A 16,936-nucleotide genomic window follows, 5' to 3' on the forward strand; every position below is an offset into this window, starting at 1 on the left:
AGAAAGGGACGTAATGATTGAAGAAGCAGTAATTGAAAAGGTGGAGTCGTACTTATCTGAGACAAGTCATTGGCTGTGATAATGATAAATGGCTGGAAATCAAGAGAAGAATAAATTTTGGATGGATAGCATTCAGGAAATATAGTCATAATGAGGAGCAATATCCCAATTTGTCTGAAACACAAAATAACGAACCCATGTATTGTTTGTTGTTTGGTTTTTAGGAGCATTATCAACTAAGGCCATATTGCTCCGGGGATATGCAGTGGTCATTCCCTGACCTTTCCGCATCCTCCGTATTTGGTGGTCACGGGCTTGAACCCCCATCTAATCAAGAAGCGTGTGCTACTCGCTGCTGCTTCTGCCAACAGAGGTGCCCAAACCAATGTATACTCCCACCATGGCTTATGGAAGTAAAACTTGGGCGTTCATCAAAAGAATGGAAGAGAAGCAGAGAATGACACAGTAAAGAGTGGAACAAATTATATTGGGAATCAGACTGTTAGATAAGAAAAACTCATGGATTAGCCAGCAAACTCAAGTAAAGGACATTCTTATCAAAACTAAAGAACTAAAATGGTCTTGGGCAGGACACACACACAGTTCAAAGACATGATGACAGATGGACTAAGAAAATAACAGAATGGTACCCAAGAGGAGCTAGAAGAAAACCTGGAAGCCAACAACGGAGATGAACAGATAAAATTCATGAGTTTGTGGGTAGTAAATGGATAGCCATTGCACAAAACAGAAGAAACTGGAAAGTTGCTGGATTGAAAATGGCTGATGATGATGAAAGCAGGAACTGCCTGTACTGAGAAAATCGAAGTCAAGTTGATATGGAAATTGACAGATTCAGTAATGCAGCAGACAATTTATCTTCAACTACTGAAAATTACAATTGTTTCAATTGATAAGGATTTGTAGTTCATCACTTAATTGACTAATTTTCAATAATATTATTTTAGCATATGATCCAATAACAATTATTGCAAAATACTGTATGGTTCACCCTGTATATTATGTAGCCTGTTACAAAAACTCAAATAACCTATTTGTACAGTACTGTATGTACTCCCCAATCATCCCTGTCGATTAACGTAATGCACTCTCAGCGATTAGTTTATTTTCAAGGTCGTTGAGCTATACTTGTATCTATTAAAATCTGGGCATATTACATGTAATGAAGCAGTGCCCTGCAAAATTGCCTCAGTCTTGCACTCCTCCCTGAGAAATATACTGCTATTTAATTGTAATGTACACAGTATATTGTACTTAGATGGTTGAGATTATCTTCATGGTAAAGTGATGCATTTTGTAGAAGACTGCTTACATACAGAAACGAGACTTTTCCAATTCATGAGCATTTTTAATCCTCCTCAAAATTTTAGATCTTTGTAATGTTATTAATGCATAAACAATATTGGTAGAAGGATAAGTAAATCTGCTTTTGCATGTGACTCAGTTATATTACATGTGTGGACACAATACTTGTTGTCATTTAAAATATTGTAATATTCTAAAATTTGGTAACAAATTAACTTTGTTTTTATGTTTTCCAGATAAGACTTTAAAAAGAAGCATAATTTAATGGACACAGACCTGTACCAGTTCCATATAGATATATAAAACTGCATCTTGCTCGTGTTGATATTTTTATATTGCCTCATTTCAGTTGTACAGTAGAATCTGTATATACCTTAGCAGAAATAAAGTGCATGTTAAATTTTTTGGTAATTTATTTTTAGCATTATCATTACTTTTTCACATTTTATATAATCACTGCCATTTTAAAAAATAAAAAAAATCGGCTGTACTGTGGTCCAACTTCTCCCCCTCTCAGTAGAGGAAGGATACAAAGATCTATAAATGAAAAGGTCTCTTCAGTTTTCTAACATAAATTGTTTACCATGTTAAGAATTGCTTTAAACAAAGTATAAAGAAAAGACTATTTTGCTACATTGTAATTGGGATTATTTTCACATATATTGATGTTCTATAGTGATGTAACTAGTTAAAAGAACCATTAACATATTTAAAAATTAAGAGTACAAAACAGAAGACAGTGAAAACAATAACAACACAGAGTAACTGGATGGTTGACTGTTCTGCATTATTGCTAACACTACTTGTAAAACAGAATGGAAACTGGGCCTTCTCTCCACCTAAACAAAGAGTTCTGATTGCTGGTGGCATCACTTGATGGAGATGGGAACCATTACTTTTCCACATTAGGTATAATCAGTCTATTAAGTCAGAAAAAGAAAACCTTAACATATCACGTTGGGAAAAGTGATATTACTCATTTTAATTTATGTAAAAACACATTTGTGAAGAAAAACGTGTCAAGAAGAAAAAAAAAGTTAAAGTGAAAATGTTGATTCGGATGTTATATGAACAGTACTCTTTTTAACTGCATGTTTGATGAAACAATCTTTCCAATGACTTGAGTGTCTTATCATTGACAAGACACTCATGGTGTCTTGTCAATGATATACAGGAATTTTTCTAGCAGGGATAAGGTGATAAGGAGGAGCAGATCAAGCGGGGTCCATTATGTAGAAAAATGTTTCCTAAATTGGAAATTTCCAAAAAATGTGGTTTGAGCAGAACAAAAGTAGCAATTTGAATGAAATGCCATCAGGTATAACCACTAGAGTTATGCAGTTTGCAAAACAGATCGTCCTTTTCTATTTCAGCCATTGGCAACACAAACAGATGCTAATATTTGCTGTTTCATATGGATAGAGTACAGCATTGTAACTAGTCTACTTTTCACAATCACCTTGGGGGATGGCTCTACTGAATGAAATATATATATAAGTATATATTCTCTGAGCAGTGCAGACGGGCTGCAAGAGTAGCTCATAGTGTCTTGTCAATGATATACAGGAATTTTTCTAGCAGGGATAGATAAGGAGGTGATTATTCCCTTGTATAAGGCAATGGTCAGGCCACACCTTGAGTACTGTATACAGGTCTGGAGGCCTCATTTCAAGAAGGATGTAGAGCTGCTGGAACGAGTACAGAGAAGGGCAACAAGATTAGTGAAAGGAACAAAGGGTTGCTCTTACGAAGAAAGGCTAAGTTTTGCAAATTACAGTGTCTGGAGACTAAGCATCGGCGAGGTGATCTGATAGAGGTGTATAAAGCCTTGAATGGTTTGACCATGCTCAATGCCGATGGGATTCTTCCTCTTGCTCAGAATAATCACCTGAGAGGGCATAAATTCAGGTTGAGGAAAGACAGATGTAGGATAGATGTGTGGAAATTTGCCTTTAGTCAGCAGGTAGTTGGTTTGGTGGAACAGACTTCCACCCCTTGTTGTGGAAGTTGATAGCCTAAATAAATTTAAGGCTCAGCTGGACAGGTATTTCGAACGAATGGAGGGGTGAAATGGAAGTGGGTTTTTTTATTTTTTGGCAGATGCTGCTTAAGCTTGCTTTCTTGCATTATATGCCTCTACTAATGCTAATATGGGATATCAGTTTAAACACTAAAAAATACACAGAATATCATGTAACTGTTTGAACATTACATAATATTCTGTGTTGACAGTGCTGCTGCCGTCATGGTAGGTTACAAGAATGGTGTTGCAGTAGTGAAGAGTGATTATTAGAAGTTGTCTGAGAAAGTGAAAACAAAATAGAGTCCAAATCTGAAAAGGAAAGACAGAACTGTAACAATGGGAGAAATCAGGTTGTAGCCTTAGGCTGTTCTAACAAAAAAAAATTCTATTCCATTACATGATTAAATAAAGAACAACCATACAAAACCGTTTCTTAGTCATGAAGAGCCGGGTGGGTAAAGTGCCTGCCTGGCAACCCAAAGGTCGCAGGTTCAAATCCCGACTTGGATCAAAGTACTGCAAAAACCTTGGGAGGTGCATTATGGCCAGAGAAGCCGATGCGCTAACTACCAAAAAATAAATAAATAGTCATGAAGAATATATAATTAGCAAAATTTCAGATGAATAGTTTATCATCAGTTATATTGAGACAGGATGGTGTTGCAAAATGGACATAGACAACATCCATGGAATTTAAATGTTATAGAATATCTAGTTATATTGTCCATCCTTGTTCCTTACATTAGTGCAGAATGCAAATGTATTTCCAGCCTTGTGAAAATAAGTAGAGTGGAATTTGGACCATCTATGCTAAATAAAATTTAAATTTGACATAGATCTGCATTTTAAAATGCAGAAATTAGGCCTTGCTATGAATAGACTTTTAGTGCTAATTTCCTGGAAAAAGTAGCAGTGGTCTTAAAATGTTGCTGCTTTTTTTTTTTTAAGTGTTCCATATTTAAATAAAGATTTAATTTTTAATATCTTACTTTTACTGCTTATGTTTCTGCAAGGAGCAACAGCCACTTGTAGAATTTAGTGCACTCTTGTTACTGGTGATCATGTAGTTAAAAGGTTATGTGAAGTTAACTTAAATATGCAAGTGTTTAATTTTAAGAGCATTTTCAGGCAAGGTTTCGAATTTGTTGTGATATGACTATTGTAGTTGATTTGCATAAGTCACTGAAGTAAACTTGAACCAGGAGCTTGTGGATTGTAGACAAATAGAGAATATTATCTAATTGAACAGAAGGGTTGGGTGAGGGCTAAAGAACTTAAATTCAGTTTATTGCATTTCATAACATCTATTATTTACCTGTTTCAGCATTATGACATGCATTAATTACTTATTAGTTTGGGAATGCCATTCAGACAATGCTGGACAGTTTTCAGATAAATGAAGCTGGATTTCTGCTAAAAGTTTTCCATTTTTAAAGTTCTTAAAAGTTGGCAGGTATGAAACTAGGCACACTGACCAGAGAATATATATACAGTTATAACTGATTTACTGGTGCCTTGTGCCCAGGGCTGGATTTACATATAAACTAAAAAAGCTACAGCTTGGGGCCTCAGTCCATCTTAAAAAATCCTTTTTAAATATTTTGACAGGTGAACTGTAAGAGAGAAGGGCCAAATATATGTTATAGCTTAGGGCCACAACAAGTTTAAATCTGGTCCTGCTTGTGCCCATAGTTGTTGTAGTTCAAATCCAAAATGACCAATGAATTGTAAAACAGTGTAACTTCATTATATACTTACCAGTGAACCAAAAGAAATTGAAATGTCAGGCCACCATATACACAGCTGGTAACATTTTCAAATTAAATTATGTGCACAATTTCATGTTGAGATTTGTTTAATATCTTGATGTGTACTAAAATTTTACAATCTGTGTCCATGTTTTTTTTTTATTTTTTATTACATATATGTGGTTCAGTCCAGTCTCTTGTTAAAAGAACGTGACAGTTTAACAATTCTTCCATAAATCATGGAAGGGACAGATCTAATAAGTAGTGCAATGGGCGAATTTATTTGTGCATCTTCCCTTAGATACACTCATCAGTATTATAGAGGAAACTTCAATTAGCTGGAGTCTACAGCCTAAGGTAAGTTGAATAACAAAAAGAAACACAATCTATTACAGATGTCTGTTTACATTTTATTAGTAAAATAATGAGGAGTTTACCTCAATATAGTACGTAGAACACTTCCGTATGATACCCTCTAGAAATTAAAATGGAAAAACTGAAAAAAACCGACAACTTACCGGTACATTAGAGTAAAATATAAATAATTAAATAATTAATTTAACACAATTCAAATCAATTTAAAACAATTAAAAATCAAATTAATGCAATTAAAAGAATCTAACGAAAATATTCAAAACGATTTTCCTTTTATGAATCAGAGCTTACTCAATAAGGAAGGAAAATCGTTTTGAATATTTTCGTTAGATTCTTTTAATTGCATTAATTTGATTTTAAATTGATTATTTAATTATTTATATTTTACTCTAATGTACCGGTAAGTTGTCAATTTTTTTCAGTTTTTCCGTTTTAATTTCTGGAGGGTATTATACGGAAGTGTTCTACGTACTATATTGAGGTAAACTCCTCTTATTATTTTACTAATATTATTATCAATGTAGAACATATTGAGTATTACAGCTCTGATTCATACTATCTAGTTTACATTTTATGAAGTTCCTGTAAGATAAGATTCTTGATTTCTCAGAAACTTCATTTGCAGTGTTGCTTTCTGTCAGCTAGCAAACTCTAATCAAAATTCAGTTATCTTTCAGTTTCTGTTGTATTGATAATTTTAACATTCTTTAATGCATTGTAATTCAACTGTGAGGGAAAACAAGGAGACACTGCTCTCTAAAAAGATGATGCTTGCAATGATTGGTACTACATAAATGTAGTACCAATTAGTTTTATTTTTCAAAAAATAACATGCACATTAATTTTATCATACCTTCTCACACTACGGTATACTTTTATAAAAGTGGTGCAATATTTTGTTTTAACATGATGGATGCTCCAAGATGCAAATAAAAAAAACTTAAGAATGCTAAAATTATCTATACAACAGTAAAACTGAAAGGTAATTGAATTTTGACTAGTTTGCTAGCTGATAGAAAGCAACACCGGGAATGAAGTTTCTGAGAAATCAAGTCTTACAGGAACTTTATAAAATGTAAACAATTTAAATTTTGTCATATTTACAAGTGTCTAAGAAAATTTATTTCCCACCTACCCCAGTTAATCAGGAGTTTTTACCAGATTTTTATCTTGTAATGAATGTGGGGTGGGGAATTAATCAGTGAGGAGTTCCTGACTGATTACCAACTGCTTGAAGAGATCAGGACTTTGTCTAAAATATCTAGCTTCAAGTTTTTTTTTTTTTTTGCAGCCAATTACAATACCATAAACCAGAGGTTCCCAAACTTTCTCGGTGCCCTTAGCGTCTCAGTAATTTTTTCATGGTGCCCCTAGGCCAAAATAAATACCTAACAGTAGCTTATTAAGTAGTTAGGTCCAAACAAATTAATAAGTAAAGTTGAAACTGTGAACTACCTTGAGCTAGTAGTTCATGCAGTGCCTGGTAGAGTATCACTGTGGTTCTCTCAAATTTAAAATATCCCACCGCACCCCTGTCAGTTCGCTGAGGTGCCCTGTCACACAGTTTGGGAGCTGCTGCCATAGACATTCATTTTAAAAACATGTATAAACATGTTTTGCAAGTCATATATAAGTGACAAGAAGCAGTGTTATAAGTAATTAGGAGATGAATGTACCTATTATCCTGCAACCCCCTGCTGCCTTCACATCTACCGCTCAAAAAACAATAGAAAGTGATCAAACGTTTAGTTTTTTTTAGTGCGTTGCATGGACTGTTGTGTTCCCTTGCACCACAAAAAGACAAATTTTGTTTTATGTCAGGAGTTTCAATTTTTTTTTTTTTTTTTTGTTTTTTTTTATAGTAAATATTTTTGTTTAGAAATCACAAAAATGATGGGTAAACTCAAGAGTTGTGCTTTCAGTTGAACAAAAACTAAATTATTCAAAAGTTTGAAAACCGTGGTAAGTTTTTTTGTTCTTTTATCTATCGCCATATTTTTTAAGTACATTACTGAACATTTTTGGATTAACCAGGAAATCAGTTATCTAGGATTTTATTTTTACTGTCTATCCTGGAAAATTGGGAGTCTACAAGTTCAATTTTCACAAAATATTCCTTTAGTTTCTTTATTGTTGAAATTATCTTTTTTTTTTGTCAGTTTTAAAACCTATTAAAATCACTTTCTGGTGTCTAAAAAATGTAAAAGGTTTTGCTAATATTGGTGAAATTGTCAATTTACATATTAGCCTTTTGCTGGCACTTTCATGGTGGGTTATTTGCCTTACAACTTTTCACTATAAGAAGGTTTTTTATAATACTTGCTTTCATTGCAATTTTTAATAAACTATTTTTATTCAAATTATATTTTTCTTGGTTTTCATTAAACTGCTTGGCATTTTAAGTAAAAATTCCATTTTCCAGTAAAAATGGAAGTAAAAGTATTTGTTTATATTTTTAATGAAACTTAATATATCCATCCATTAAAAAGTTACATTGTGTTTACAGCTAGCTTACCCAATAGCAGGAAACTATATTTTAATGTTAGGATGGTTGCATTAACTAGTATACTGGCATGTGAGGTGGCTGAGAAGTTTGGGGCCTAACTAAACCAACAAAAATTTACAATTCTTAAATATGGTGTGTATAATGTTTCTTTGTTTAATCACAAATTTGAAGGCTGTAAAATAACATACTTTCTGTATAGTATGGTGATGATGTCAGGAGAAAGCTGAAAACAAAAAAATCCAGAATTGCACTGGTTGAGTATCATTGTAAGAAAGGGCTAACACCCAAGAACACATCATATGTTAGGCGATGATGCTCATTTTATGCAACAGTAGAGTTTGATATCTGAATTCCAGCATGGTGGCAACGATAGTCAAGAATAATGCTTCTCTCACGGTCCATCATTTAATAAGTTGTATATACTGACATTGAAGAATGAATGCATTGCTTTGGTTTTTCAATTTTTTATATCCAGAGTAGAAAAAGTACTTATCTATTACTATATTATGTTATTTTTAAAGTAATCCTTGTGCTTTATCAAAAATTTTGCAACTCCCCCCCCCATATTTTTTTTGTGACCCACAGGTTGAGAAACACTGACCTAAAAGATGATGCAAGTTGTGGGAGGCTTTGATGTATTGGCACAACTAAAATTGTCAATTGGATCCATGTGATGATAATGGAAGATAGAAAACTGCCCATCCTTTATGTAGCTGTATGCTTAAGAGGTCACACAAATGAGTGCAATTATAATCTGAGTAGTGTCCTAGGAATGAAGACAGTTTGGATTACAATTTTGGGTCCACAAACTTGTAACACCTAACCAAAAATGGTTTTGACACAGGTTTCCAATAGAACATGACATTCTGCTGGAGGGAAAAGAAAAGTTGTAGTCCTCTTCATCTGACAAGGCAAAAGGCATTATTCTTCTGAGATTCTAAGGATTTGCTATTGATTATTTAGAAAAGGGGCAGAAGCATGGGGGAATATTATTCTTTACTTTTTTGCACAGGTTGTACGAAGGAAAAAAAAACCAAATAAAAAAAAATATCAAAGAATATTTAAATTGTCCTTCATATATACAGTTGTGGCGCCTCCGTAGCCAGGTGGGAAGGAGCAGCAGTGCATACCACACGCTTCTTGATTAGACCGGGGTTCGAGCCCGTCACCACCAAATACGGAGGATGCGGAAAGGTCAGGGAATGACCACCGCATATTCCGGAGCAATATGGCCTTAGTTGCTAATGCTCCTAAAAACCAAACAACAACATATATACAGTTGAATCTAAGAAAAGCCTATTCAAGGTGTTATCCTGACTATAAAGTTCAAATGTTTGGTTTTTAGAATGACTTAAGAGGGTTTCGCCTTGTTCAGTAATGTTTATGATAGTATGAGATATTAGTTATTACGTAACCTTTGTTAAATGTATAATATTCATGACAGAATTTCAAGCTGCATACATTATTATCAGGCTCTGCAGTTACTGGGCTGGTCTGACAGATCCCTGCATTCATATTTTTTGTTTGCCCATTAATCATTTTATGCAGACTTTTGTAGGTAATCCTGGTACCTTTCTGCCCACTGTATAAATTATTTGTGAGTTGCCTTTGGTTTAGGTGTAATATACTGGTACCTTCTTTGTTGCAGTCTGCAACCCAGACAGTGATGTCATGTAAAAGTGAAAGAGTTGTTTATTGCAATTTCTGTGTATCTGATTTTTAAATGCTGTAGTTCTTACTCTACCCTTACTTTAATGGACTTTGATAACAGAAATGTAAAGTGTGTGACACAAGCTAGAATGATTAGTATAGACTGCACAGAATAATATCACTGACAGTCAATATAAATACCATGAATTGAAGGATGTAATTTTTTTTTAAGTACTTTTTTGTGCTGAACAATATTGTAAACCATGAAGTAAAATCTCAGAGGTAAAAACAGTGGAAGATTACCATGTTTTAGGTAATGTGTAAAATCAAATATTTTAGAAGTGGATATCTTTTATCAAGGTTGAAATATTAGTTTATTCCCCCCCCTCCCCAGGTCTGATTGACTCAGTCTGTATAGTGATGGGAGTTTTTTCTCACCTGGTCAGAAGGTTTAACTGGTTTAGGTCAACAATTTAATGTGATTGCAGACCACCAAAACAGTATTTTGTAGTGTTGTGAAAGTTCATGGCAACAGTGGTTCACCAGTAAACAATTGACAAATCATGAAATTTGTGTGAACATGTGCATACAATTCAGCATTTTAACTATATTCACAATTGGGAATCTTTAAATTATTGCGAAGTATTGACTGTAATCTAAAATATCTGGTAAAGAATGTTGAACTGTGATCAGAGTTAATATATATCCTAGGATTCCTTCATTTTTAGAGGTAACTTATTCTTAAAAGTATACACATGTGTATGATGGTTTCTCTAAAAGTTGGAGGTGAAATGAAAACAGTAAAAATATTTGTATGTAGACATGGACAATGTAAATTGGTGCATATTGTCTTGTATATTAACCAGTAAAATAACTGAACCATCTACAACAAAAATTGTGCTTTAGTACAGATCTCTTGTAAATAAATCAAGGGGAATTTTACATGATGCTGTCATAGAGAGCTTGAACACTTTTCCTGATGAAACTTTTGGCTGACCTCTTTTCATTTCAAGTGCACATAATGCCATTTATCCACTGAAAGAAAATAATATAAACATTTATTTAGACATCTGTTTCTGTTAAAGTGCATGAATCACACAAAATATCTCAGAAGCATTTTAGTACTAATATGATAATATATGTAACTGATATATAAAAAATGTATAATATTCATGAGAGAATTTCAAGCTGCATACTCTTCAAAAGCATTATTATCAGTGAACTTTTAATCCTGCAGTGACTGGGCTTTTTTTTTTTTTTTTTGCTGCTTTTATGGTGTTAAGAAAATTGACAGATAAGACAGTGTGGCTTATAAAATATGGGTGGCTGCAGGCAGAGGCAAAAGTGATTCTTGCAATTTGCAGAATTTAAGTCATTCTTGGTAAGAGCAACCTTTGTTCCCCTTACCAATCTCTTTGCCCTTCTCTGTACTCGTTCCAGTAGCTCTACATCCCTCCTAAGATGAGGCCTCCAGACCTGTATGCAGTACTCAATGTGTGGCTTTACCATTGCTTTATACAAGGGGATAATCACCTCCTTATCCCTGCTAGAAAAATTCCTGTATATCATTAACAAGACACCATGAGCTGTGACGACCATATCTAATTGAAAAGGAAAATGGAACACACTGCCTTCTCAATGAATATTGAGACGAAAGTGGGTTCCATTTTCCTTTTCAATTAGATACTACTAGTCACGGTTTTAGATATTTAAAAATTCACATTTCATAATGTGAATTTTAATGAAGTAGAGTCTGGACAAAGTAGCAGAAGCTTACAATCTCCACCTTACTTAGAGGCAACAACAACAAAAAAAAAAAAAAGTAATACAAATGTTTCAGTTTTACAATTACTTCTTTTACATGGAAGGCATAACCCCAGCAGTGCAATTATCAAAGAACTCAAAAACCAGGAAATATTCCTCCATAAAGAGAAAAGTAAACATGATGCTCAACAGAAATGTTATACACATGTTTAAACACCCCTCAAATATCAGTTAGCGTAAAACTGCCAAGTGAGGAAATGCATCAACATAATACGCTGTTTCAAGTACCAAACGTAACCATGCTCAGAGTCAAGTTTTTTTTTTGTGATTTTTTTCAATCTGTTCAAGAAGTGGATCATGAGAACAATGAATGCACTAAGCCGTTCAAATTGTGAGGGGAGGGGATGTACTGCATGCTCATGAATATGGAAGAAATAGAAAGGTAAAACAACAAAAGTATAAGGTCCAGTGTAACGTATGTTACTTATTAAGAAGCAACGAAGCAGCGCAAGGAATACTAATAAAAGAGAGAATCAAAACTCAAACATATCTCTCTATTCTGCCAGAAGTCTTCTGAGATCTCAGGAGAGATCTTAGAAGACTTCTGAGTCGACATAATTTATCCTCCTCGATGACAGACAACATACATATTTACATACCCCAACATGCAAAACCATACATGCTCATCCTGACATCTCAGATTGTGTCCCAGATCAAAACATTCTACTGTAGTATTCAAGAAATACAAGAACTCTTCTCCTCTCTGCTTTAGACACATGGCTCCAAAATATGGTCTGCTGTAGCATTATGCCATCTTGAGGGCTATTCTTAGTTGAGTCTCTTGTACTGGAACTTAAGAACAAGTTTGAGCTTCTGCAGACTGCTCAGGACCAAGATATCGATGATAAATATTACAACTTTCTGAAAGTGATAAAGCCCAAGAAACCTATAGGGAAAAAGAAATCCAAAGAAGAAAAAATTAGTCAAGAAACACTTGTCATGATGAACTGAAGACAACAAATGAAGAGCAAGATAAACACTGACAAGGAGAAAATTTGAGTATACTGAGTTATGCAAAGCCATTAGAAAGAGGCTCAGAGAGGACATAAGAAGATTAAACACAAGAAAAGTAGAACAAGCATTAAGGGAAAACAAAGGACTTAAATCAGCAGCAATGAGTAGTAATACAGAAAGACAAATGATACTGAAACTGAAGAATAGCGATGATGTACTTATAAATAACAGAAGACTACTATAGAGAATTATACAAGGAGCGAGGGAATAATGCCAGCAGTGGGGAAGATGGATCGCAAATTAGCAACACATATGACATACCCGATATTCTTCCTGATGAGGTAGAACAGGCATTAAAGAAAATGAAGAAGACAGGGAGGAAGAGACATAACAAAAACTGGCAAGACTCTTCACAAAATGCATTAGAAAAGTGTGACGCCTAAGCAGTGGAATAATGCAATCATAGTTTTGCTGCATAAGAAAGGAGATAAATCAGAAATTGGAAATTATAGATCAAGCTTGTTATCCCACATCTACAAGTTGTTCACAAGGGTCATTACTAACAGAATAGAAAGAATACTTGATGAGAATCAACCGAAAGAGCAAGCTGGCTTTAGGACAGGATTCTCAACTATGGATCACCTTCACGTAATATCACAGCTAATAGAGAAAGCAAATGAATATAAAACGCCATTATGCCTGGCATTTGTGGATTATGAAAAGGCATTTGACTCCATACAGCATAAGGCAATGTTTCGGGCACTGGAAAGACAAGGCATAGATACCCCATATATTATGATTTTGAAGAAAATATATGAGAGTGCTACCTCCTTTATTAGACTAGACAAAGACAGTAGGAAATTTAAAATTGAGAAAGAAGTTCGACAAGGAGATACAACATCTCTGAAGCTGTTTACTGCTGCCCTTGAGGAAGCTTTCAGAAGATTAGACTGGTCGCAGAAATGAGTCAATGTGAATGGACAGTACCTAAACCATTTATGATTTGCAGATGACATTCTGGTCATAAGCCATGATCTCAAAGAATTAGAGGGAAAATTTTAATCAGTTATGCACAGTTAGTAAGGATTTTGGACTAAAGACGAATATGGCTAAAACAAAAGTAATGATGAACAAGTATGCCACAGAAAGGGACATAATGATTGAAGAAGCAGTAATTGAAAAGGAGTCATATACTTATCTGGGACAAGTTATTAGCTGTAATAATGATAAATGGCTGAAAGTCAAGAGAAGAATAAATTTTGGATGGATAGCATTCAGGAAATATAGTCACATACTGAAGAGCAATATCCCAGTTTGTCTGAAACGTAAAATAATGAACCAATGTATACCCCACCATGACATGGAAGTGAAACTTGGGCACTCACCGAAAGAATGGAAGAGAAGTTGAGAACTACACGGCGAAGAATGGAACAAATTATATTGGGAATCAGACTGTTAGATAAGAAGAGAAACACATGGATTAGGCAGCAAACTCAAGTCAAGGACATTCTTATCAAAACTAAAGAACTAAAATGGTCTTGGGCAGGACACATAGCTCGAAGACATGATGGACTAAGAAAATAACAGAATGGTACCCAAGAGGAGCTAGAAGGAAACCTGGAAGACAACGGCGGAGATGGATAGATGAAATTCATGAGTTTGTGGGTAGTAAATGGATGCCCATTGCACAAAACAGAAGGAACTGGAAAGTTGCTTGAGAGGCCTTCATCCTGCAATGGATTGAAAATGGCTCATGATGATGATGATGTAGATGTACAAGAATCTTAAATTGTATCCTTGGGTGGCATTTTGGGTGAAATTTATGTACAACTCCATCATAAAATTTAGAATATTCTTTAAAATGTTTGAAGCTCAACAGTGACATTCTCTGCAAGGTTAGCTGGCTTGGCCCCCTTCCATTAAACCAGAAACATGGATTTCTGCTAACGTTACCATCCTTTGCTGGACTTAAGATTTTTCTCTATTCTTAGCATCTTTTCTGCAAAAGATGGAGAGAACAACAAGGTGACTTTTTTTAATCCTACCTTAACACACACCTGATGAACAGTTAATAACATCCTTTCCTGGAGTTAATGATCAACATACCCAATCTAAGGTTCCTGTAATGATTAATTACTAAATATTAGCTTCTTCTCTGTGCCTATATTTGTTTATTGTTGCAGGCTTTTTTTCTGGTAAAATACAAATCAAAAAAATGTTATATGGATGTTGCCTTTAAAACTTTACTTAAATAAAATAAAATTTAAATAGAATACTCCTGTATAAGTTCCATGTTCCATAGAGCTGTAATAAAAAATAATTTCACTGGAAAAATTAGCGTGTATTTATTCAACAGTCAGCTGTTTGTTGAATTTTTACCTTCTGTACATAAAAATTATAAATTTTTAATATAAAAAATTCTACTTTTTTTTAGTATAAAACAGAGCTACGATGCTCAATAAGTTCTACTTCAATATTTGTAGAAGAAAAAGAGGAATTTACCTCAATATGATACTTAGAACCTTCCGTATGACACTCCAGAAATTAAAACAAATATAAAATTAAAGTAAAATGATTACAGTAATAAAATCATTTTGTGTTCATTTTATATTTGCTTTAATTTCTGGAGAGTGTCATATGGAGGGTTCTAAGATATCATATTGAGGTAAATTCCTCTTATTCTTCTACAAATATAAAAATTCTACTGCATGTAGTAGGATTTTTATGATAACTGTTAAAGTATATACTGAAATTGCCTGTCATTTTATCTATTCCTAAATATAAATTCAATAAGAGTAATTTAAGTTAAGTTGTGCTTGATTTACAATTATTCAATGATTTGACATATCAACTTAAATACACCCTACCATACATTAACTCAAAAATCAGAATGTACAGAAATATCTGGACATGCATTGGTGCAGTCTGTTTCGGCATGTTAGCATATATACATTAAGTCCCTATTGTCTTCACCGTGCCTATCCGACTTTAACTCCCAGCAGACAGATTTTCATAAAATTTTATATTTGGGCCCTTTGGAAAGATTTTTTTCAGAAATCTCAAATTTAATTAAAACCAGACCAACAGAAATTTGGCAATTATTTCTCCCCCCCCCCCCTAGGCTATCCATATAGCTGAAGTACTGGATATTATGTTTGTTGCCATGTGCTCACTGGAGGAACGATTGGGCAATAGGCAGATGTAGAAAAAGAAATATTCTCAATTCTTGGTTTGCTTTCATGAAATTTGAGAATTTTTTCTGCTATCAGTTTGCTAAGTATATAAATCATGACTCATTACTATTTTCGTGGAAGCTAATTATATAAATCATGACTCATTACTATTTTCTTATTATATTAATAAATGGAACAAAGGGTTGCTCTTACGAAGAAAGGCTTAAGTTTTGCAAACTAGTGTCTGGAGACTAGGCCCTGCAAGGTGATCTGATTGAGGTGTATAAAGCCTTGAATGGTTTGAGCATGCTCAATTCTGATGGAATTCTTCCTCTTGCTCAGAATAGGGCATAAATTCAAATTGAGGAAAGACAGTTGCAGGATAGATGTGTGGAAGCTTGCTGGAACAGACTTCCATCTGTCATTGTAGAAGTTGATAGCTTAAATAGACTCAAGGCAGAACTAGACAAACATTTGTAGTGAGTGGATGGGTGAAATGAAGTTTTTTTTTTTTTGGCTGATGCTAAATAAGCTTGCTTTCTTGCTCATGTGCCTTTACTAATGCTAATAACAACAGAAATGTGAAATACATGCTTCATTTCAATTTTCATTAAAAATCCAGAAGGAAATAAGTAAAATATAAGAGAACCTTGGAAAATATTACTTTGTAAGGTATGTGCAGCAGCAGAGTGAACAGAATTACTTTTATATATTATTAAATAATTGGCAAAAATAAAATTAGTTATTTACTTTTCACTTCTAATTATTAGAAGTGAAATAATTCTAAATTCTTCTAAATGTTAATCACACAAAAAAGAAAAAAATTCAATTTAAGGAATAAAAATTGAACATGTCTGAAATATAGCACACTGTATACATTATCTAACTCATTAATTATATGCAAAAATACATCTGAAGAAATTAAGTGCACATGATATGAAAAAAATCACTTCTGAGTGGACAGACTTCTGAGTAACTGTACACCACTATGGTATTATCATAATTTGCATCCTATGGTGCAAAGCATAAAACCATCAAAGTCTACAAAGTTTATCTCATGGCTACAAACAAATGAATACTTTTAAAAATAGTAACCTGACATACACATACCACTAGGTTCAACTTCTGCTGGAGGGCAACATTCTGGATTTTTTTTAACAATTATTTCTGCATCAGCAGGAGCTATCTTGAATGGACTATTTTGAACTAATACTGATGAACTACAACACAATAAGAAAACAATAACTATACTTAAAGAAGTTTAGGTACTTACTTTGTAATATTAAAACAAATAAAACAAATTACTCTTTTACATAAATTAGGTAATCCTTCAGTTATTTTAGTTCCAAAAATGCCC

General features: G+C 33.9%; 2 protein-coding genes across 3 annotated transcripts in view; one reads left to right on the top strand and one right to left on the bottom strand.

Annotated features, from left to right (window-relative positions):
- LOC150083486 (zinc finger CCHC domain-containing protein 7-like) overlaps positions 1-1,670 on the top strand; it is a 98,307-nt gene extending 96,637 nt beyond the window's left edge. The window contains exon 9 of the mRNA XM_090377314.1: positions 1,563-1,670. The gene's annotated coding sequence lies outside the window, so the exon portion shown is untranslated. The remainder of the gene's footprint in view (positions 1-1,562) is intronic.
- An 8,794-nt stretch (positions 1,671-10,464) lies between these two features.
- Nurf-38 (Inorganic pyrophosphatase Nurf-38) overlaps positions 10,465-16,936 on the bottom strand; it is a 126,368-nt gene continuing 119,896 nt past the window's right edge. For both annotated transcript variants that reach the window (XM_090377315.1, XM_090377316.1), the window contains 2 exons: positions 16,690-16,799; positions 10,465-10,663 (listed from right to left, as the gene is read on the bottom strand). In XM_090377315.1, the coding sequence (XP_090233441.1) occupies positions 10,632-10,663; positions 16,690-16,799 (142 nt within the window). In that variant the 3' untranslated portion in view covers positions 10,465-10,631. The remainder of the gene's footprint in view (positions 10,664-16,689; positions 16,800-16,936) is intronic.

The sequence above is a fragment of the Mastigoproctus giganteus genome, chromosome 7 (assembly GCF_048544385.1).
Source record: "Mastigoproctus giganteus isolate SK-2022 chromosome 7, ASM4854438v1, whole genome shotgun sequence".
Lineage (NCBI taxonomy): Eukaryota > Metazoa > Arthropoda > Arachnida > Uropygi > Thelyphonidae > Mastigoproctus > Mastigoproctus giganteus.